The 22,027-nt window shown below is 37.3% G+C and overlaps 1 protein-coding gene across 7 annotated transcripts in view; it reads right to left on the bottom strand.

Moving 5' to 3' along the window:
- LOC109042734 (protein phosphatase 1 regulatory subunit 12B) overlaps window positions 1-22,027 on the bottom strand; it is a 65,852-nt gene that overhangs the window by 30,706 nt on the left and 13,119 nt on the right. For 4 of the 7 annotated variants that reach the window (XM_019059651.2, XM_072296868.1, XM_019059652.2 and 1 more), the window contains exons 2-11: window positions 15,221-15,351; window positions 13,924-14,042; window positions 13,377-13,536; window positions 11,938-12,082; window positions 11,044-11,186; window positions 7,496-7,689; window positions 4,870-4,952; window positions 3,973-4,078; window positions 2,770-2,887; window positions 97-228 (exon numbers count right to left, since the gene is read on the bottom strand). In XM_019059651.2, the coding sequence (XP_018915196.2) occupies window positions 97-228; window positions 2,770-2,887; window positions 3,973-4,078; window positions 4,870-4,952; window positions 7,496-7,689; window positions 11,044-11,186; window positions 11,938-12,082; window positions 13,377-13,536; window positions 13,924-14,042; window positions 15,221-15,351 (1,331 nt within the window). The remainder of the gene's footprint in view (window positions 1-96; window positions 229-2,769; window positions 2,888-3,972; window positions 4,079-4,869; window positions 4,953-7,495; window positions 7,690-11,043; window positions 11,187-11,937; window positions 12,083-13,376; window positions 13,537-13,923; window positions 14,043-15,220; window positions 15,352-22,027) is intronic. The other 3 variants (XM_072296866.1, XM_072296867.1, XM_072296870.1) reach the window with 3 other exon arrangements.

Below are 22,027 nucleotides of genomic sequence, written 5' to 3'. Positions count from 1 at the left end.
ATATTATTTGGTGAATTAAAAGGTCCGAACACTTCTATAACTTGTTTTGCAACTACCAATGAATTGATCAGAAATTATTTAATGAGCTCCATTTACCTTAGAGAATGTTTTTCCTTAAGGGATGAAGACCTAGCTGTAAGTGAAGAGTTAAGCGTTTGACCGTGGAGCGTCGGACATGAGTTGCCAGCGTTGATTTTTGCTCGGAGCTCGAAATACCGCCTTCGGAAACTGTCAAGCGCAAACGCACGCAAAACAAACAAAAAGTCAGCATGCAGACATATAATAGCCAAAATGTCTCCTGCAAATGATGTACACACTTCAACGAACATTCAGTTCGCATAGCTAAGAATTTGACTCTTTAAATCCATGACTCTTGGAGGAGGTGTACCAAAAACTAAATAATTATGACAGTTTTCAGGGATGCCAACAGATCATGTAACACTTTGTGTAACTTTGTCAGACTTGTATCTTGTACTTCCTGAATTTTAAGCCGTTCTGAGCCCAAAAAAACACAAAGAAATGAAGATGATGAAAACAGAATGCAGTTTCTGCAAGTACAAGAGATATGATACTTAATCTATATTCTCTTAATCTAAATTTCGGGAGATTATCAAAAGTCATAGGTTTTGTCCAAGCTCAAGAAAAACTCTAATTATGAATTTTTGAGGTGGATTATGCATAAAATTACAAACTCTCTGAGCAGTAAGCCTTCTTTCTACTGACTGAATGCATATCTACAAAGGTGACCTCTACTAGACTAGCGTTAAATCACTATTAAATCTTTTCTTTGATGACTTTTTTCAAATCTGAAAGCAGATTGGTACCATCATGTTTTTTTGCAACTTTTTTGTTTACAGATTTACTTACATATTTACATATATTGCAAATCTCTTGCACAAGTAGAAACTCAATCATAGTTTCAGATGAAGCAGTCATTTTGAAATTTCCGATAATATACTTTTTTGTTGACATCCCTGCTTTTTTCATAAAGTTTTTATCTCATAAAATCAGAGGGTCATTTGCAGGGACAGTTATGAAAGCAAATACGAAATTTTAGAGCATGTGCATCCAAAACGAAAAAAATATTAGGATGATATTATCGTGCAAACATGTTGAATGAAAAGCATGCAAGTTTAAAATCAATCGCAAGCTATCACAATTCCAGGTAATAGGGTCATTCATAAAATCCTGAGCGTTCTGCTCTCATTCAAATAATGTCAGACAGGTATAATCCTATTTTATCTGCAAATTGGGCATTCTATCAACTTTAATTGGACAGCGTTAAACAGAAAGGAACCAAGCCACATCAGCTATTGTCAAATTTCCCTGGCAATTTGATTTTTTTACGAGGGAACGCTTGTGCGGATTCCTTTGAAAATTTTATGGAATTTGCTTTGCACGATGTAGAAAATTCACTGAAATTTGCACAAAAATCCGCACAACCGTTTTCATAAAAAGAATTAAATTCTTCGATTAAATTTGGCAATAGCTGATGTGGCTTGGTTCCTTTCTGCTTAACGCAGTCCAATTGATCCCATGCTTATTAAAACTGGAAAAATAGAACCCTTAATTTTCCTGCTCTGCCATCCTATACTTTCTGGCAACTACAGATGCACAATAAGAAAGATAAGCAGACAGCTGCGCAGATTATCAACAGATAATCTGATCCAATTGAAATCCTTATCAACTTCTTCCACCAGATTCATTACTGGTTTACAATACTGTTCATCAGTTAATGGTTATTACAAAAAGAGGTTCCTTTTCAAGATATTTCTTGGGATTCGAGTATTACACCATTTTCTTGGTAGAAATACATAAAAATTGTTACTTTTTTCACACACGTTACTGAGCTTACGGAGGCGGAGAGAGATCCACCGATTGCAGCTTCTAACCACCTTGTTCAACTGAATTTTAAAAGCTTGGGCTAAAATTGAAGCGAATATACCTGATCTGCAGGCAAAGTAGGATTTTCTTATGTTTGATAATTTTTGAATGAGCTCAAAATGCATGGGCCTTCATGAATGACCCTCTCATTAAAATGATAGGTTAATTGAATGCCAATGGATAATGTGACACAGATTAAGGCATTGGTAAGTTTGTGCTCATGTTTTAATTTTTTACAGGAAAACTAATTACCAGTTTCTATTGTAATTTTCTGTGAATTTTCTTTGCTCATTCTAAAAAGTCTCACAGAATTTCAAGGGAGCAATTTAATTAGTTTCCCTTGTAGAAAATAAAACATAATTAAGAGTTTTTAAACATTACCATTGAGAAACGTATTTTTCACATGTGGCCATCAATGTATTATTGGAACTTAAATAGATCGTTTTCATTTTATATTTTGAGTCCGTGACAGCTAGGATGAAGCTCTAACTGTATTTTCTACTCTAATGATTCTTAAAATGATCATTAAAACCAGGTGAACTACATAACACAGGTCTGGAAAATTTTCTTTCTACAAACCGCTGAGAAAATAATGGTTGATTCATGGGTACTTATAAGCACTAAGTAGCGATTGTCTCCATCTTAACTGAATTTCCAGAATATACAAATGCTAAGCATCTCAAAAGTGACAAGGTGGCTCACAGGTCCATTTAAAGTAAACCAATCATATAAATGCGTTTTTTAATTTTGCTGGCAAATTCAACATCTACCTTACAAACATAATTACGGTGCTTTTCATTAGTTTTTGGTAAGACTTCAATGGTTAGGATTAGAAATTGAAAACAAATTGAGAGCAACTAGGCTTTTAAGTCCAGCCTCACTTACTTTTCATCGTTCTCGAAACTCTGAGTTCTCCGCAGTGAGACCTCTTGCGTCCCTTCTAGAGCGTTTCGCTTCTGCCATGAGTCTGTTATAAGCTGAGGCAGTTCTGACTCTCCCACTTCTGAAGAAGAAAATTATCAAGAAAATTAATGAACATTTTTTTTCCTGAATCAAAATTAGAGAACAAAATACACTAAATCTTGTTACATTAAGGATTTGAAGATAGCAGTATTTTAATGATGAAAGCATGTCACGAAAAGAGCTTTCTACAAATTTGATACAATTTTTAGTTCAAGCTAAGCTTTTTGGTGCTTGCTATTTTTTGGTGCATTCTCTTGCGGTGCTGTTGGTTGTATTTTTCTGGTGCTTTTCAGTTTCGGCAGATAATTTGTCCCTGATAATTGAGCAACACCCAATAATTTTTCGATTGATGCCCCCTAGCATTTAAATTGATTTCTTTTTAATTCTTCAAAAATTAACCGACTCTTTGTTTCGGTCAAAATTAATACAAATATAAAGCAATATCTAGGAGCAGAAATGGCTCAGAATGAACCCATGCACTAGTAGTTTTCATTATCTTGCTAAATAATTTTGATTATGAAGTTTATAATCAAATTTTCTCAAAATAGTTTGTAAATTTGTAGATAAAGTCCCCACCTACTTTGCTAATCATCTTCGCTTTTGTAATAAGCCCATAAAAACAACAAGGTTCAACACTGGTGCATTGCATCGAACTTGAAAGTATGCCGTCATGTTATTGTCAGATTTATGGCAAAGTTGGACATAAAACACATGTTCCTTCATACAGAATCAAAATAAAAATGTGTATCAAAGGTGGTTTCAATATTTTCATGGACTCACTTGCTTGAGTGCACATGAATTGTGCAGGTATAATAACTTCAAAAGATACATAAATCCAATGTGGCAACGATTTGAGGGAGGAAGTTTTCAAAAAACAACTACCCATTTTCTCTCGAAAGAAATTCCTAATACAAAGCCAAAATTCTGAGAAAATCTGAGAATCTCAAGAAACTTGATTGTAAAGAAGAGGCGTTGGATTCCTAAGGGTGAGATTTCTTGCACCCCTATGATATTAAGCATTCCAAGAATTAGTTAAAGGAGAGAGAACAATGGATGAATGTGACTCCACCAATGAAGTGAGTCAACAGAGATTAAAATTTTGATCAAAGGCTGAAATGAACTTACTAAGATTAAGATTTCTGTCGCTAACTCTGTTTTTGAAAGATCCAGGTCTCCTCCATGAGGGAATATTTGAGTCATCGTTCTCAATGGAGGGTGGTGAGGTTGGTGCCTATATAACAAACCAAAAGAAAATTTCAGAGATCATAAAATTAAAATGATTGCATTAAGCCCAGAAACGAAATTTGAGATGTGTTTTCCTTTAAAAAAAGGGGATTTGGAAGACTCAGATGGCTTCTGGAATAGTGTGGGCCTTGGCACTATTCTACCACCATGTTATTTACAATATTCAGGCCATATTTTTAGGTGTTCTTTACTTCTTTTAATAGCTTCGTACTTCTTCTCTGAATTGTGAGGACCCAGCAATGTTGTAACATCCTGTAATTTATAAGGCTCCTTGCTGTCTTTCATCCGAGCTCTGGGTGCTTGACATGACTTCATCAATTTGGACTTCACCATTTTTAAACAAGCTATCTTACAGATTGCAATGAGACTGTAGGTGTCTTTTGGATTCCCCATAATAGCTCAAGGAAAATAAGTTTAAAAGTAAATGATTTAATGACAGATCTTTATCTTGATGTAAATTCTAACTTTTTGCATAGCAAAAAAGAGGAAGTAATCGGGGCCTGATTTACTAAGGGTGGCAGTGGCAAATCACGAAAACAAAACAGTAGATTTAAAAAACGGGGCTCTTCTTGTTTTTGTTTTGACTTATCAAGTCTTCAAAGGTTGTCACTTTTGACATTGAGGGTCGGCACAAACGGAAATCCAGCCAAGAAATAAAAAAAATTATTGCTTTGAGAATCGTACTTCATTCAGTCATACTTTGAAAGACGTACAACTTGTAAAAGAATCATGATAAAAAGTAAGATTAGATAAATAAGATAAGACAAGTAAAATTACCGGATTATTAGGAACTGGTTTATTGAGCTCAGGGGAGGATGATTTTCTAGATTTTCGTTCTTTATTAATTTTATTTTTATTTTCTGAAACAGAGAGGAAAAAATCAATACACTGAGAAACAAGAGACATTAGCATCAGAGAGAAAAGTTGGGATAAATTAAGAGTGATATAAAATCCAGAAGCGAAAGATGACACTATTAGTTGAAAGGAGCATCATATTTTTTGTTACTAACAATATGCTTGACATATATAACTTAGGACGGAAAAGTGGCATTATTTTTTGTCAAGGCTGTTTGGTAAGGGTAGAAAACCTTTTTGATTACATCATATTTTACGGTTCCAGCCTCAAACTTTCCTCATGAAAGATTTGGAGAGATTCCCAGATACATCCAGGGGATTAAAGACAGGGATGTATCAAACCAGGCATGTTTGCAACTTAACATTTTTTTTATTATCATTAGTCGTTCTATTCAATCTCCCATAAAGAAAATACTTCATGCTCCTGAAAATGGACAAATTCTTAGAAATCCTATGAATCACCATCGATAATATCTCAAATGAATTATGTAGCCTCCCTTTTTTTCAAAATTGTAAAAAAAGGTTTCAAACTTGTCTCATGGTTTAGTTGCTAAGGGTGGTTGTCAATTCTTTTAAGTTGGAGGCTGACCCTTAAAAATTGATAACTCATCAACCTTAATTCAGAAGCTTTATGAGATTTTGTTGGGAATTTAACAGTAAAAGAAAAACCTAAAAAAATTGAAGAAACCTTCAATTTGCTGCTGAATAAAAGAAACTGTCAAAAAAAAAAAAAAAAAGTAGAAAAAAGGGAAGAGAAAGAGAAAAAAAGTTTTTTTCTGTCAGAAACATTATCCCCTCTTGACTATTGAGTTATCATTTTTCATTTCTCTTGAAACTGTGAAATGGCTCCTCCGGCCCTTTTCATGAGAGAATCTTCAAAAATGAATGACAGCCAAGATAAGCTGGCCACACACATCTGAGAGTAGATATAAGTATCTTAGTGGTAAGGTCACAAGAAAAAACATTATAAAAAGTTGGCAGAACATGACATTAATTGACAATCTGCAGCATACTCAGGTATTCAATGAATCATTAATATATCAATCCATAAAAGGTGCGGAGAGAGGACACTGATCACAACGCCAGATGCATTGATAAAACATGCAAAAAGGGATAGCACAAACTTAAGACAATCCTCTCACATTTCGCAATGATCAAAGTGAGGGGATACCTCATTATGCGCCAAAGTTGAAAATGAAGGACATTCAGGGTTTTTAGCCCACTGTTCATATTAGTGATGAAAATCAAAAATTGGCCACTCTACAACCTTCGGCAATGCCGATATGAGCAATCCTGTTTTAAAAAATGAGAATCAGAGTTTGAAAACAATATCGATGGTTGGGACAGAGTTGTCTCACTCCTAACTTCTTCTTTGTCCTTCTTACATTATTAACCAATCTCTAGCCTAAATTCCAGGCAAAAAGCACAAGCATTGCGCGCTTTGATTCTTTGATGTGATTTTCACAAAGCGTTACCTCTTAACCGAGTTATAACAATGAAATGTGGTAAACTTTCTCAAGATATTAAGTATCTTGGGCTCAGAGGAATAGTGCTGGTAGATAATTTTTTCACTAGGTACTTAGTGATGGCAATAAAAACAAAAAAGTATACAGTGTCAGTGACCATGAATAACCAACTAGACCGATGTGCACTAAACATAAGGATGAGGACCAATTCTATTTTGATTAGATTAAATTTGATTTGAGATATGATTTAGGATCATTATTAACCATATGCTTGGCTACTGGGTACTTTGTAAAGTAACTGTTGTCAACTGTCCACCTCAAATCAAGAGTGTTTAAGGGGTTGGAGAAAGGGTATGTGATTGAAATCTGCAATTTGACTTCTGAATGAAGTAAACCAGTTTAATATTTTTTGTTAAAGTACATCCATCTTTGAAAAATTTGATAGATAATCTCTTTAATCTTGAAACCTATTGTAAAAGTTTGAGCCTTGAACAGCTGCAATCTGAATCAAAATAAAAAGCCAACTATCTTTGTAAGAGATGTGAAATTTGACTTTACAGCTGAAAAATTTATAATTTTGTCGGGGCTAAAGGGTGCGCAGCCTCCTCTACCCACCAGTTATGCGTTCTTCTCAGAAGCAATACCTTATATTAATGTTAGAGATGTCATAAATCTAAAAGAAAGTGTTTCATGAATGTCAGACAGCTCGACACACTGACATTGCAAAATAGCATTTTTAGTAGAATTTTACGAGAGCCTCTGTTTCTCTTTTCATTTACTATTCAACTGTCTCTGTACCAAAAATGCATCACTTAGAAGGGATTGGGGGAAAAAGGTTCTGCTTTCTTTGACTTACTCCCAGATATCTTTTTATTCCAGAGCCTTATTGGGATAGTCAGTGATGAAAAATGGAATAAAAAACAGCCAAAATTTAGCACGAATTAGAAGCTTCAGTCGGTAAAGTTCAAAGTAGTAGAGTAAGAAAGCCAATAGAACTGCTCTTCATACGGATACTTTCTCTGCTAGAATGATTTATAAATGCTGTCATCCAAAAAATTAACAAAGAATTGTTGAACACCTACCAATTCTACTATCTTCACTAGCGGTGCTGCTATCTTCTGGCTCTATCTCCAGCTCAACTTTGGGTACTTTATCAGCGGGTTGCTCCTCTTCAACGGCTGATATGCGCTGGTCAAGAGTCTGTCGCTCCGCACTCAGATCCTTGTCCTTGAGAAGGGACGTCTTGTCGGCAACGGAAAGCCTGCTGATTGAAGACCTAAGTCAGCACCACAGACAGATACACGCAATCACTACCATGCAAACACAGCATGCCAAAGCAGGCGACCAAAGCCACAATAAAAAATAACTCTCTTCTCAGACAGGGGTGCCAAGATAGATTTCAAAGACAAAAATACAAGAAAAATTCCTCAGAAAAAAAAAAGGAAAACAGAAAAAAAAGAGGCAAACATTTATAGACAGAATTGGGAATAGAGACAAACAATGCAAAAATAGTATGGAGACAGACTGAGTCTATCATACAAAGGAGATATAGCCGCTCGGCTAGGTCCAGATTTTCAAGACTCTTGAGGTGATTTGTCAAGCTCAAGTGACGTGGTCGAACTGGCATGCGATATATTGCATCAATTATGTAAAAAATCTCGGCAGATTTTGAATTTTTAGCAAAAAAAAAACTAAAAAACCCCAAAATTGACCCAAAAATTGGCAAAATTCAAATAAATGAAAGCAGAATAGTGTTCAAAAAAAAAAAACTTGCATTCTATTCAGCTATCGATTTCTGTATCAAATGCAAGGTTTTTTTCCTAACATTATTCTGCTTTCATTTCTCTAAAATTTTGCCAATTTCTGGGTATAGAATGATTTTCCAGGCTTAAGCGCAGGGGCAATCGTCCTTTCTTAAGTTAAAAATTCAAAATCTGCCAAGATTTTTGACCTAATTGGTGCGATATATTGCATGCCAGTTCGACCATGTCACTTAAGCTTGACGAATCACCTTGAAATCAATTTTGGATGACTTTAACTGCCATTTGCCCCCCACTCCCCTTTAAATAGGCGAAAAGGGAAGATACAGGAACTTTTGATCAAATAATTGCAAAAGAAGCAAAAAGAAAAGGATGAATTACGCAGTTTAGGAACAAACACACTGCACAAAAGATTGAGCGTGCAAACATTATTTAGACTATTTTTGGAAGCACACAATAAGTTTAAGGTGAGAGAGTAAATAGAATAAAAAAATTGAAAGAAATCGGGGGAAACTTTAAGGAGATATGTAACAATGTGCAAGAAAGAAAATCCAGTGAATCTACAAGGGTCATCCCTTCAGTATTGTGCTCTTCGCCCTCATTGAAACACTTTTAAAGATAGAAAAGATTCAACCAGATCTGTACATTGGGGTAAACTCTTTGCCTTAATTTAAACCTGAGTTGTTCTTTCATAATAAAGCAAATAGGTTGCTTAGGAAGTCAGTTTTCTAGCATCACTCTCAGAGAAATTCTCGCCACTTCTAGGTACACAATGGCTTGGATAAAAAGTTTCAAAACCAATGAAACTTTGCACAAGAAAGATTACTATCAAGCACTAGCATGAAATCAATAATGTTCACACCAACACTGAGCATTTTAGAGTGTTGACTAAAAGAGGTAAAAGTTGGACCACGCTTTTAAAACAAAGCACCAGAGAATCTCACATGGCTTATCTTTTTCCCTGGTGTGAAGCTACACCACTGCCTACGAGAATGGAGAGTCCGAAATTACGTTTCTGTGAAGTCACGCTAGTGGATGAAACTCGGTCACAATTTAACATGTGCTCTCATGGGGGAACGCATGACACCTGTTCCTTTCAAGCCAACATCTTCTCGGGGGTTGATCTACTACAAAAATTCAAAACAACCTTCTCGAAAGAGGATGAAATTTTACTTTAGAAGACTGCTAGGAATGGTACTCCACTCAGATTCAAACACAACTCAAGGATCACAGTTGCTCAGGCAACTTCAGCTGATCAAGGGCCACTCTGATTGCTTGACTACCTCACTTATCGATGCTTTGATGGCTTGGAGATGATTGTTTTCGGTAAATATCCACTAGTTTTACATTAAAAAACTGATTAGTTACGGCCTCTCCGTTCTTGTAGGCAACGGGTATACTTGAAAGAGAGTGATGATTATTGTTGCCCACACGATTACAAGAAAAAAAACACAAGTCAGCACTAGAAAATCACCTTGGTGAAATGACATTCTACCAAATAACTTAAAGGACACTGTCCTTGTTTCATGATCCGCGCCGCTCGGTTCTTCTAATGATCGTATCCCATGAATTTTGACTTAAAATTCTTAGGGTACATTCAACACAATACTTTTAGAGTTCATGTTATTGTTCACCAAATTAGCGTTTTAACTAATGGGTTTATTTAGCACTTCAGGAGTAAATACAGAAATAAAATCAGCACATGATGTGTTAGTGCTGTTCCTGAGAACACTAAACATGAATTCTTCAAATACCATGTTGATGTTGATGAAAGAGGAAGAGAATCAAAGAGGTGGCAAAATTATAGATAGCAAAAACAGTGCAAGAAAAGAATATGCTCAAAACTGACAAAAACTTGCAAGCAACAGAGCTGACACAAGCACAACACTTCATACAACAACTCTATCAGTTTTAATAAAAGATAGTATGTAAAGATTTTAAAGCTTCTTTCGACTGATTCAAAAGATTGTTCTACCAGATTTTAAGGTTGAAAAATATTACATTATTAAACATGAACTATAAGCAATTCATGTTTAATTTCTTTTTTGTTCAATTTTTTAATATTCTAAATGATACCTTTCTTTTCTGTTTTCAGTTTCACCACTCTCAAAAGGGAAAATCTCTTACTCACACACCTCTAAGTTTGATAAAATATTTAAAATACAAGCGAGAGGAAAAAATAATGATCTTGATGGAACACTCAGCTCAATTTCTCATACCTCATCATAAATATATTTTGAAATATTCATTTCTAAGGATTTATTTGAAATAGGAGTTTAATATCTGTGAAACCACATATAAATAAGGGCAGCAGGAACTTACATACTGGTGACGTTTAATAGGGGAGACCCCGTGAGGGATAGTGAAAAAGGTGGGGGGGGGGGGGGGGGTATGTCAAATTTGTGTGACATTTTCGTTTTAACAACATTTTAAAGTGAGGAAATCTAATTTCTTGCAGAGAGAAGATTTTGTTTTTTTTTCTCTCTATAGTCTACCGACAGGGGAGAAGTAATTGTAAAATGTAGCACACGGGGGAAAGCGAAAATATGGGGGAGGCATGTAATTTTCTGCACTCCTATAAGGAAGAATTCTTTCGAAAATTTCTGGTGAGAACTTAGGGAACTATTCAGTATTGATTTGAGAGTAGCAAATAAGATTATTTTTCTTCTTCTCCATTGCAAGCTGGAAATTTGATGAAATGATCATTCTGCTTTGCTAAATAAGTTGCTAAATAATCTGTGTAGAAACTAGCGTGTGTGTAGCGCTTTCTTCAGTTTCTGAACTCTTTGTCCTGAAAGCTTCAACAGCATTCAAGAATTCTCTTTATTATGTGATGATATTCAATCCAGTAAAATTTTGGAAGATGATACCTTCTTTTTGGTGATGTGGCAGAACGCCTGTTGATAAATTTGTTGATGTCTTGTTTATCACGCTGCATCAACAATTGCTTCTTTCTTAATTCTTCTAATAATTTAACAGTTTCAGAGTCAGCTACATCTAAGGCAGTTTGCCCCTGAAAAAAAATTCCATGTAAAGGTATGAGCATATGTATTTTACATTAAAGTTATCCACACTTACTAGAGGTGATAGTTTTCCTTGCCTTCATGGCAACAAATACGAATGAATCACTTGCAAAAGACTTTCTTGCAAATTGATGCTTTGCTTGGAGAACTGTCTGATTTGGAAAAATGGGGGTTCCATTTTATTGCAGGAAAATAGTTTTGAGGGTCATGTGCATTTTTTCATTTTATTACTTACTTCAACACAGAAAAAATAGGCCCGAATTTTGTTAGTTTTTAATTTGTTTTAAAAAATGACAGTATTAAGGTGCGGTTTCCATAGTGATTTTACAAGAAATGTCCTGTTTTTTAGAATTTTCTGACAGCATTTTTGAATAATATGAGATTGCACTGCAGTCACTTTTAGGATTTAAAAATTCATAACTAAATATTAGTCGCAAAGTAAAATTTCTGTCTCTGAATTTCTAACAAGTATCCAGCTGATGTTAAGTTGGCTGGTTGTTTTGTTGTCAGGCTGCGGTTTTTGCACTCATTAGTAGTTTTGTCTGAAACTTGGAAAACGACCAAACACAAATTGAACGTTAAATACTTAACTCAGCTTTAAAATTAGAGCTCAAAGCCATTTAGCTACCTTATGGTAATGCTCCTCAAAAAAGTTCTTTTTATTTCAGAGGGTAGGCTTCTTCTATTTGACATTCTGAAATGCAGAGTTAAAGATAATCCATAAACGGCATTTGTACTTACAACATAATTTTTAAGGTCAATATCACAGAAATATTTCACTAAAAGTTCACAAGCATCATGTTGACACCAATGGGCTGCTGCATGCAGTGGTGTCCAGCCATCAAAGTCTTGAGCATTCACATCAGCACCCCCTCTTAATAGTACTCTGAAACATAAACACATACTTTTTTACTAACACAGAAGAAAGCAGTGAGAATTCTAGGCAAAACACTCTTTTGATTTCCTTGACATGAAATCTTCAAAAACTACAATCATGATAGTCTTCACTACAAATACGTGGTTACAGTCATGGTTACTCTGTCAAATAAAACAATAGCACCATGAGTCAAATTTCCGATAATGCATAGCATGTCAAGGTGCTTTTGCTGAGGAAATCCATATTTTGACAGCACAAAGATTCTTATAAATCTATATTGACGATGTAAGTCGGCAATCACATAACTTGTTTGCAGTGTCAGAAAATCTCCGCCTCTATGTTATTTTTTTAAAGGAGAACAAATTGACATCATTCCTTGAAGTGTATGCAGAATTTTCTTCGCACAGAGAAGAAAAATCACAGCAGTTTTGGAAAATTGCCGTTGAGTAGTTTTCCGTTTAAAAAATAAAGTATGACAGGAAGTCTGCAACGTCGCAAACTGAGTTGTGTGATTGCCAACTTACACCGTCGATATGGGGATCCTGAGGGCACAGAGGTAGTTATGGGTCTCATGGAAAATAACGTTTTTTGAGTAGTATGTCCAATAGCAGGGTCTCTCATGAATTATGAGAAAATGTTTTGGATTGAAGAATTTTGCCACTTTCTATGTAAAGACACTGAGGGCAGAAAAGTATATTGGTTTCAAATGAAAATTAAATTGAAAGCAAGGAAAGTATATGCTTTCTTGTAATGATATTCATCAGATGCATTTGCAATAACTGGTCCTAGGTTAATGCATTTGGTTGCTGATTTGAAATACTTTAAGCCTGCCTGGGCCTACTCTTTTTTTTGTTTCAATACAGAAATTAATCATTATTATGAAAGACCAACCCTTCTAACAGTCACTTCTTTCATTACCTTCATCGGTCATAATTATTAAATTGTTAAAGAACCTTTTTCTTACCGATTTTCCAAATTGTTGATGCTTTTACGCTACGGCCGTTTTGAGCAACCGCTCGTCAGGTGTTCAAGAAAAATTCTAAAAAAACCAGAAACTACTCGCGCTCGCAAAAGCGTATCATAGTTTTAGTTTTTATAGAAATTTTTGTGAACACCTGACGATGAGCAGTTGTTCAAAATAGCCGTAGTGTAAAAGCATCAACAATTTGGAAAATCGGTAAGAAAAAGGCTCTGTAACAATTCTTTTAACAGTGTATAGATGTTCTTGGGAAGTTTACCATGAGTAAAGTGCAAAATTAAAATGATACACTTCAAATTGAAGTAAATAGCTCATAATACTTACACCATGACGTCTAAGTATCCTTTGGCAGCAGCAACATGTAAGGCAGTGGCTCCAGTCTTAGGATGCGGTTCGTCCATAATTTTGCCACTTTTGAGCCATTTTTCGGCATCTGCCAACATTAAATGCCTTTCTTCTGCTCGAGCATCATCTCTATCAATGCCTGTTACAAATTCATTGAGAACATAATTATGATGCAAATCAAACTTGTTTATAAAAATATCCTTCAAGCAGAAATGTTCGGACATTAAATTATCAGAAATAAAGGTGGAGGCAACAAAATAAACGGTTAGACACCTGCAATTTTTCTCAAATTTTATACAATCAGTTACTTTCTTGGACGATAACAATCCAATTATCTTTTGGGGTGTTGATGAAAGGCCACCCTGGCCCAAAAAAAATACAAAATTTTCTACTAGGTCCACGTCTTCTGAATAGTTTTTTCTACTAGCCAGTGGGAACTAAGATATTACCGGCCCGTTAGAACTGTCCAAAAATAATTTAGAAAAATACACTGAAATAAAAACTTGATTTTGAAAAATGATAATACCTTGATCTTCAATGTGCTGTTCAAGAAGTTCTTCCAGTTCGCTAGACTCAGCAATGTCAGATGGTAAATCCCCATCATTATTTACAGCTGCTACATTTGCACCATGTTCAATCAAGTACCTTAAAAATGAAATTTTAAAATGAAATGAGCACTTCTATGTTGATTGAAGAAAGCGTAATTGCAAGTTAGGTATACCAAGAGCTTCAGAAAACTTTGAGAGCTTACGATAAATAAGCTTTATTATTTTCTAGAAAACAATTATGTCTCAATAGTTTCAAGTGAATTTTCTTAACTGTAACTGAAGCACGGGGTGCAGAGCAGGCATTTCTTGGTTGCGGTGTCTCCAAATCTCCACTGACGATTCATTTATTATAATTCAAACAAATTTATGGAATTCGTGGAAACTTTCACTGAATTTTCTTTATGATTTTACAACGCTGAAACCGAAAAATTTCAGAAAATTCACCCAGTAGTTTCCTCTCTAAAATATCAATTAGCAGTGGAGATTCCAGAACACCGCAGCCAAGAAATGCCCTTTTAGCACCCAACGCCTCCGCTGAGAAAAAATATACCCTGCTGTCAGAATGTCTGAATGTGGCAAGAGATGATTTTAGCGTTAGAAACCTAACCCCCCCCCCCCCTTCTAAGAAAAACATTCATTTTTTTTGCAAATTTTGAATGGGGTTCCTTTTAAAATTCTCCAATGAGTCTGTTCTTTGAAAATGGGGGTGGACTTAAAAGTAAGTACGCACCAAATTTTTGCGCCGCACAGTGGATCAAGCCAATTAGAGAGGTCGGACATAAAATTTTTGACTAAGTCTACAAATTTTGATGTTAATTGGACCGAGTTTAACAGAAAGGAACCAAGCCACATCAGCTATTGCCAAGTTTAACTGAGCAATTAATTTTCTTACGAGAGAACGTTTGTTCGGATTTCTTTGAAAATTTTAAGGAATTTGCTTCGCACCATGGAGAATTTTCACTGAAATTTGCACGAAAATCCGCACGACCGTTTTCATGTAAAAAATTAAATTGCCCAATTAAATTTGGCCATAGCTGATGTGGCTTGGTTCCTTTCTGTTTAACGCGGTCCAATTTCGTCACATTTGGAATTTCAAGGGATGCTTTCAGAAGAGAATTTCACGGGGAAACCAATTGAACAACTTTTAGAACCTTGAAGTTTTGTACGAACGGAGCTATAAGCGTTCAAAGTTTCCGAATTTTGTCCGACATCTCCTATTGGCTCGGTCCACTGTGCGGCGCAAGTCCACAGGATGAAAGAAGTAGAAGAGCTTACTTTGCTATACTGATAAAGCCACAGGAGGCGGTGGCGTGGAGGGGGGTCCAGCCCTCGTTGTCGCCTCGGTTGATGTCGGCCCCGTTTTCGACCAGGAACTCCACCATCTCCAAATTGTCATCGATGCACGCCTGAAACACGAAACAACTCATTAATTAACCTGGACGAGTGATAAAAACCCACAAAATCAACTTCAAAAAAAAAAAAAAAAGTTTTAGCGGAAAAGTATATCATTAATTTGAAATGGGAAGCTTACGTAAGCCTGGACCTGATCCGACTCCCCCCCCCCCCCCTCGCAGTAAGACCAGATAAGCGCGAGGTAGCAAATTCGCCTTCAATTTTGCCGGTTAGACAACTTATATACGGGGGAGCACGGAGGAGCGAAAAATACAGGCTGATCCAGGAATAAACGACCAGATTCTGTCATATCAAGTTTTTCCATAAGTGCCCTAGTCGGAGCTACGGCCCCCCAAAATTTCGGAAAGGAAATCGTTTTTCCTGAATTTTGGCAAAGGTCGTGAACCAAATCTCATGAAAGTTTGTTGTGATCATTAAGGTGTTCGTTGCAAACACTCTCACTGAAAAAAAAAAAAAAAAAAAAAAAAAAAAAAAAAAAAAACTCATTGGATCGAGAGTCCAGACTCTTAAAAACATCGACAAGAAAAGTACTCTTGATTCAATCAGGATCTAGCTTAAATCAAGAACCAAGCCTCTTAATTTAAGCGGATTTCGTTCTGAATCAAGCAAAAATCCGATTGAATCAAGAGTATTTTTCCTTGTCAATATTTTCAAGAGTCTGGACTCAAGATCCAATGTGTTTTTTTTTTCCCAGTGCTGTTTATCGGTCCTTTTCTATGGGTTTAAATGGCAGATCAATCGATGCATCGCAAAGCACGCCATGGTCTCCCTGACTTGAGGGTACCTCATTTTTTCTTGCCTTCTCAAAAAATTAACATGTTAGGGCATTTAGTGGCGTCGATTGAAATCCTTAATTTTGAGTGGAGGGCGAAGAACCCAGATGAGTCAGAGCCGGGCGTTGAGTAAAAAAAGAAGGGGGGTGGGCGGGGGTCGGGGAAGTCCGAGCGACGATGACGAAAAATGGCCGGCACGAGGTCGGGGAAGCGCGACGGCCGGCGACCAAGTAATGAGACTACTACAAATCTCGCTAACAGTGAAGAGCATAAACCGCAGCTAAAAACCGCAAGTAGCGGAAGGCCGCCGCCGCGCCGCGGTCGCCAACAGACGTCATCGGGTTATTTCTCATCGCTCCCGCTCCGAGCTCGCCGCCACCGCTCCGCAGAGCTCTCTAGAGCCGTAGTGTAGGGGATTTTCGATCGATTAATCGTGAAAATCGATTTTTTTTCCCCATAAAATCGAAAATTCCGATTTTTGCAACCCGAGTGCGTATTAAATCGGCACGTGAGCCGAATTTTGGACCCGAATCAGAGCCTAGCGTTGGAGATTTTTAATCGGTTTTCCGCGGAAATAGATCGATTTTACTGGGTTCGATTAATCGTGAAAATCGATTTTTTTCCCCTCAAAATCGATATGTCCGATTTTTGCTACCCGAATGTGTTAAATCGGCAGGTGAGCCGAATTTTGGACCCGAAAGTTAGTTAACTTCACGAGAATTTTCATTCGAATTTCTCAGTTTAAAAGTGCGAATTTTGAATCTTCGTAATTTCCGATATTATTTTTAAAATCGATTTGCGGAGAATCGATTGTTTTGTTGCGATTTAAATAGATGAAATCGAATTCTCGAAGAAAATCGATTTGATTCGAGATCGGATTTTCGAAGAAAATTGATTTGATTCGAGATCGGATTCTCGAAGAAAATCGATTTGATTCGAGATCGGATTCTCGAAGAAAATCGATTTGATTCGAGATCGGATTCTCGAAGAAAATCGATTTGATTCGAGATCGGATTCTCGAAGAAAATCGATTTGGTTCGAGATCGGATTCTCGAAGAAAATCAATTCGATTAATGGATTATTTCGAAAAAACTCCCAACACTAGCCGTGTAAATCGATTTGCGGAAAATAGATTATTTTGTCACGATTTAAATGGCTGAAATCGAACTCTCGAAGAAAATAGATTTGATTCGAGATCGGATTCCCGAAGAAAATCGACTCGATTAATGGATTTTTTCGAAAAAATTCCCAACGCTGGCCGTGTACTTAACAGTGCACCACCCAAGCCATTGGAGTATATCTTTCTAACAATTTGACCCCCTTCCCCTGCTGTTTTGTCGCAAACTTGTCCCCCTATCGGTAATCCAGGATTGCGCGAAAGGTCTGAGAAAATATATGAGGATTGCGCAAATAAAAGCCATAACATATGCTGCAGGAATGCGCGAATTTAAAATAAAGTTAATTTAAGGTAGAAGTTCGACAAAACAGCCAACAGTTGGAAGATAAACGCATTTTTATGTTAATACTAAATTAGGTCAGTTTGTTGACAAGTCGTCGATGTCTTACCTCCTGATGATAAATGAAGTGAAAAGATTGAATAACGGTAGTTGGTGTAAAGAATTTTCTTAACTTTTCTCGGAAATATATTTAATCGGGAGAAATAAGGCAACGTTGGGATGCTCATACGGCATCGAAACACAACATATGCCTTTTAAGCTTTATTATTCGATGCCACGATTATTCTAACGCGAGTTCAAATAATCGCACCTAACACGGTGCGTAGCGCCTTCAAGACTTCCGGAATACTTCGCGCATTGCGCTAAACAGTGCGGTCGCCCGGTCGGCGCGAGGCAAGCCCATATTAGCGCCTACAAGACTGCGTGAATACTTCTCGCATTGCGCCAAACGCAGTGCAGACTGTCAGTTGGGGTAAAACGCATTTTAGCGCCTACAAGACAGAAGGAATGCTGTAGGACTGCGTGTTAACATTCTTGACTTTCTGCTCAAGTTTTTACCATGAATAAAGGGAGCATATGTATTCAGTAACTCATGTAACGATTCAGAAACGCGGATGATATTTAAATGTTTTCAGGTTACATTAAAAGAAAATAGAACGAACGAAAATCTCGTGACGAAATTTTCGGTTCTTTTAAGCAATTGAGATCATTTAGGTCAATTCGCAGGAACTTTTCAGAAAAACTGTACGTTGCTTTTTAAACACATATATTAAAAATAAAACATAGAAGTGGTGCATAACGTTGCAATCAGAGATAAATACATGCTTTCTTTCGGGTGCACCCGTCGGATTTTGAATCCATTCATCTCTTATAAACTTGAAAATGGTTCTTCTCCGATTTTATAGGTGTAGTTTTTTTTTTAGGGATTGGCAGCCGCGTAGCGGCCACAGACCCCAGCCCCTAGTTAACTTTTTAAATGTCTATGAAAGCTCTCTGGGCCATTCGTGCTGCGAGGGACATCCATCGAAAAGAGACATCCCCTTAAGTAAGGAGGGAATGACCAGTCTTCCGCGATGTGGTTAACGCCACAAACTACCAAGGTTGCCAGATTTGTGAGTTTTCGGTACCAGAAAAATTCGCGCAATCATATGTACCTCCAAAAAGGTAAAAAAGGGGGTATTCGCGCAATCCTATCGCAGCCCCGCCTGTGTGGGTGACGAAATTTATGGATAGCCTCCTGCCTCCTAGGTTATATTTTTGAGAATCTTCATCAAATCTAGGACGCCGTCGCGATCTAATTTGTTTTTCCCCTCTTTCAAAAACCGGGAATGGAGGTGCTACCACGAAAGCCTGAAATCCGCCGACCAATTCGTGAAAGGATCGAGGTGGCGATACTATCCTCACACAGACACTCTGTTATTTGGGCGCTACGACTGGCAACTCCAATGTATCTCTGGAGAGATGCGAAAAGAGGAAGTACCTTCAATTTTTGAGAATGCAGCACGCACATCTAAGAAACACGAATAGTTGCATCAAAGCGCCGCGACATGCCTGGCTCAGTTAAAAAATAACGTATGCACCACTAGTTTCCCAAGGTGCATAAGTGTTTTTAGCGATGAGCCAGAAATTTTAATTCCAATACTTTCCACAGATCGAAATTGCAAATGAATTATTGGCCGTCTGACTTCGTGTCTCGTGCAGCGATTGGACGGTCCGCGGTGTTGCATTTTTTGAAATATAAACTTTTACATCCGATATGAGGATAAGGTATTGGTAAAATATTGAGAATCTCATGAACTTGACACATTAATTGGTACAGGGCGGTTAATTTGGCAGTAATCATACATTTGACAACGGCTTGAATAGATTGTACTGTTGCCAAGTCGTACAAAGATATATTCATTAAAAGTTAATTTGTATATCTGGCAAGGAGGCCAAACGGGCATTGCTCTTCATCTGATATGGAAAAAAATCGGGATAATGGTTCAAAAGAGATGATTTTGATCCTAATCTTTTTGTGATAAAAAATTTTCGTTCAAGGGCTGGGTGCAAAAAGGGCATTCCTTGGATACAGTGTCTCAAAATCTCTGCTAACGTTTCACCCATCATAATTGAAGCAAATGTGCGGAATTTGTTGTAACTTTAACTGAATTTTCTTCATAATTTAACAGTGCTGAAAATATAAAATTTAAGAAAATTGACCCATGACATTTCCTTGTCACATTTTGATAAAATTCCCTAAAAATTTAAGATGTGCTAGGTGGTTAAAAAGACATAATTTCAAATAGGTTTCAATCAAAATCTATTGTTTCAAACGTCAAACTTATCCTAGAAAGCAAATAATGGTGGCTTGACAATTTTTCCCTGACAATTTCAACATTTTCCCTTACAATTCCAGATTTTCCCTTACTTTTTAAAATTCCGTGGCATTTCCCGGTATTTCCTGACTGTGGCAACCCTGTAATAGAGTCCCTTTATACTGAGAGTCAAGACAACACCCTTCATGGAGTCACAAACGGGAATAAAGATTACAGAAATTGAACGTTTTTCGTAATCTTTGATCGGCCCATTCTCGAATTCCTTTCTTCGTTCCTTCTCTCATTCCGTTTGTTCCTTGCCAAACGCGTAATTCCCCGGTCCATTCCAGATTATAATCTTCGCAATCGGTGAATCTGTAATCTTTATTCCCGTTTGTGACACTGTGAAGGCCTAAAATACGGGAACCAATCAGAAATGGATTCAAATTGTCTTGACTCTCAGTATAAAGGGACTCTACCCTGTAACACATGTGTGATTTTCTCGGACGAGAAAGTTTTATCCGGGACATTCCCCGGGAACGAAGGAGTCCCCACTGCGATCCCTAGGACGTTACTGGGAGCGATTTGTACGCAAAGAACGGCTAAAGCTACCCTCGACGGCGATGCAGGCAGCCAAGACGTGGAGACCTCAACTCCAAGTAGACGGTAGCAGAGGCGGATCCAGCAATTTGACAACACCGGATTCCCCCCGTTTTAACCTATGTTAAATAATCGAATCTTGTCAGAGCACTCGGCCCCTTCAAGAATCGATACATTTCCATAGGTTTAAATGAAGAAAAACAATGTTGCCATTTTGCTGGATCCGCCAATGCTGCCGTGCTAGGGAAAAACGCCGTATGAACCTCCAGGCGTTGCCAAATTTCCTTTCATAATGCACGAATTTTCTGATAAACTTATGAATATTTTCCTTCGAATTTTTCAGATAATTCTGCTCGCAAGTTTATCTAAAGTTTCTGAAAATTTCAGGGAAAAATATCCATAACTTTCCTCAAAAATAAAAATTTTATCTGAGGAAATTTGGCAACTCTGGAATGTCCATACGGCATTCTTTCTTAGCACGGCCGAATGGGTGGCAGATTTCTCGCGGACCCGGTGGCGCGTCTCGATCCGACGCGGCAACAGCTCTTGAGTTCTCCGGCTCCGATTTAGCAATGCTAAGTCTCAGCGAGTAGTGCTCAAAGACCAGGCCTTTTATGGAAAGGTAAGCTTGTTCATACCTTGTCGCTCATATCTTCGCGGCGGCGGCGCCGCTGCGGGCCCCGAATAGAACAATTTAGCCACTCCGTCATTCCGTGCATCCAGCGTCCCCGAACCAAAGGCTCATCTCAAAATCCGACACAACCCCAAAAGAATACCCGAGTTAAAATTCATTTCAGAGCAGTGCTCGAGACTCACCTTTGAGTTTTAGGAGCAGTGTGGCGCATCAAGCCCGATTTTTAGGCGCCATTGAAGATACTTTAGGGGCCAAATTGACTTTTTGCCTATATATTGCGGCGCATTTAGTGAAAAGTTAGACGCAAGATGTTTTCGTAACAGAACTAGTAAGCAGCTGTAACTTGGGGAAGACAAGAGCACTAAGGATGAAATCGTGAAGAATAGAAAAAGCTTTCACTTGTAGTGCTGAAAATTTCGAATAATCACCTTATATGAAAATCCAGATTTTTAAGGGGCAGTTTTTAGAGGCCACGTTAGCGCAAAGCTTTCATTTTTTAGGCGCCGTGGCCGATTTTTTAGGCGCATCTGGCGCGTTGGCGCCTGTGAGTTTCGAACACTGTTTCAGACAAAATCAATTTTCAGTCTTGCACCTCCTTCCCGTTAGAATACGCTTAAAGGGAGAGAATAGTCACTACAGGATCCACTTTTGATTTTTTCAGCCATCTAAAGCTTTGATTACTTGGATCGCACTCAGCAACAAGGAACCAGTGTGATTACAGTGTTTTCAAAATCGTAAAACTTCTTTTTCTCCTTTAAAAGTACTATATATGTACGGTTTTAAAATTTACACAATTATTTCCCAATAAAATTAACAATTTTTTAGTGGGATGCAAAAACTATTTGCTATTTTGGGAGATTTTTATGATGATTTGGAAGGAGTAACATTTTTACAACACTGTAATTGCG

The sequence above is a fragment of the Bemisia tabaci genome, chromosome 2 (genome assembly GCF_918797505.1).
Source record: "Bemisia tabaci chromosome 2, PGI_BMITA_v3".
In the NCBI taxonomy this organism is placed as follows: domain Eukaryota; kingdom Metazoa; phylum Arthropoda; class Insecta; order Hemiptera; family Aleyrodidae; genus Bemisia; species Bemisia tabaci.
The sequence above is the reverse complement of the archived record's forward strand: the minus strand, read 5'-3'. Positions and strand labels throughout refer to the sequence as shown.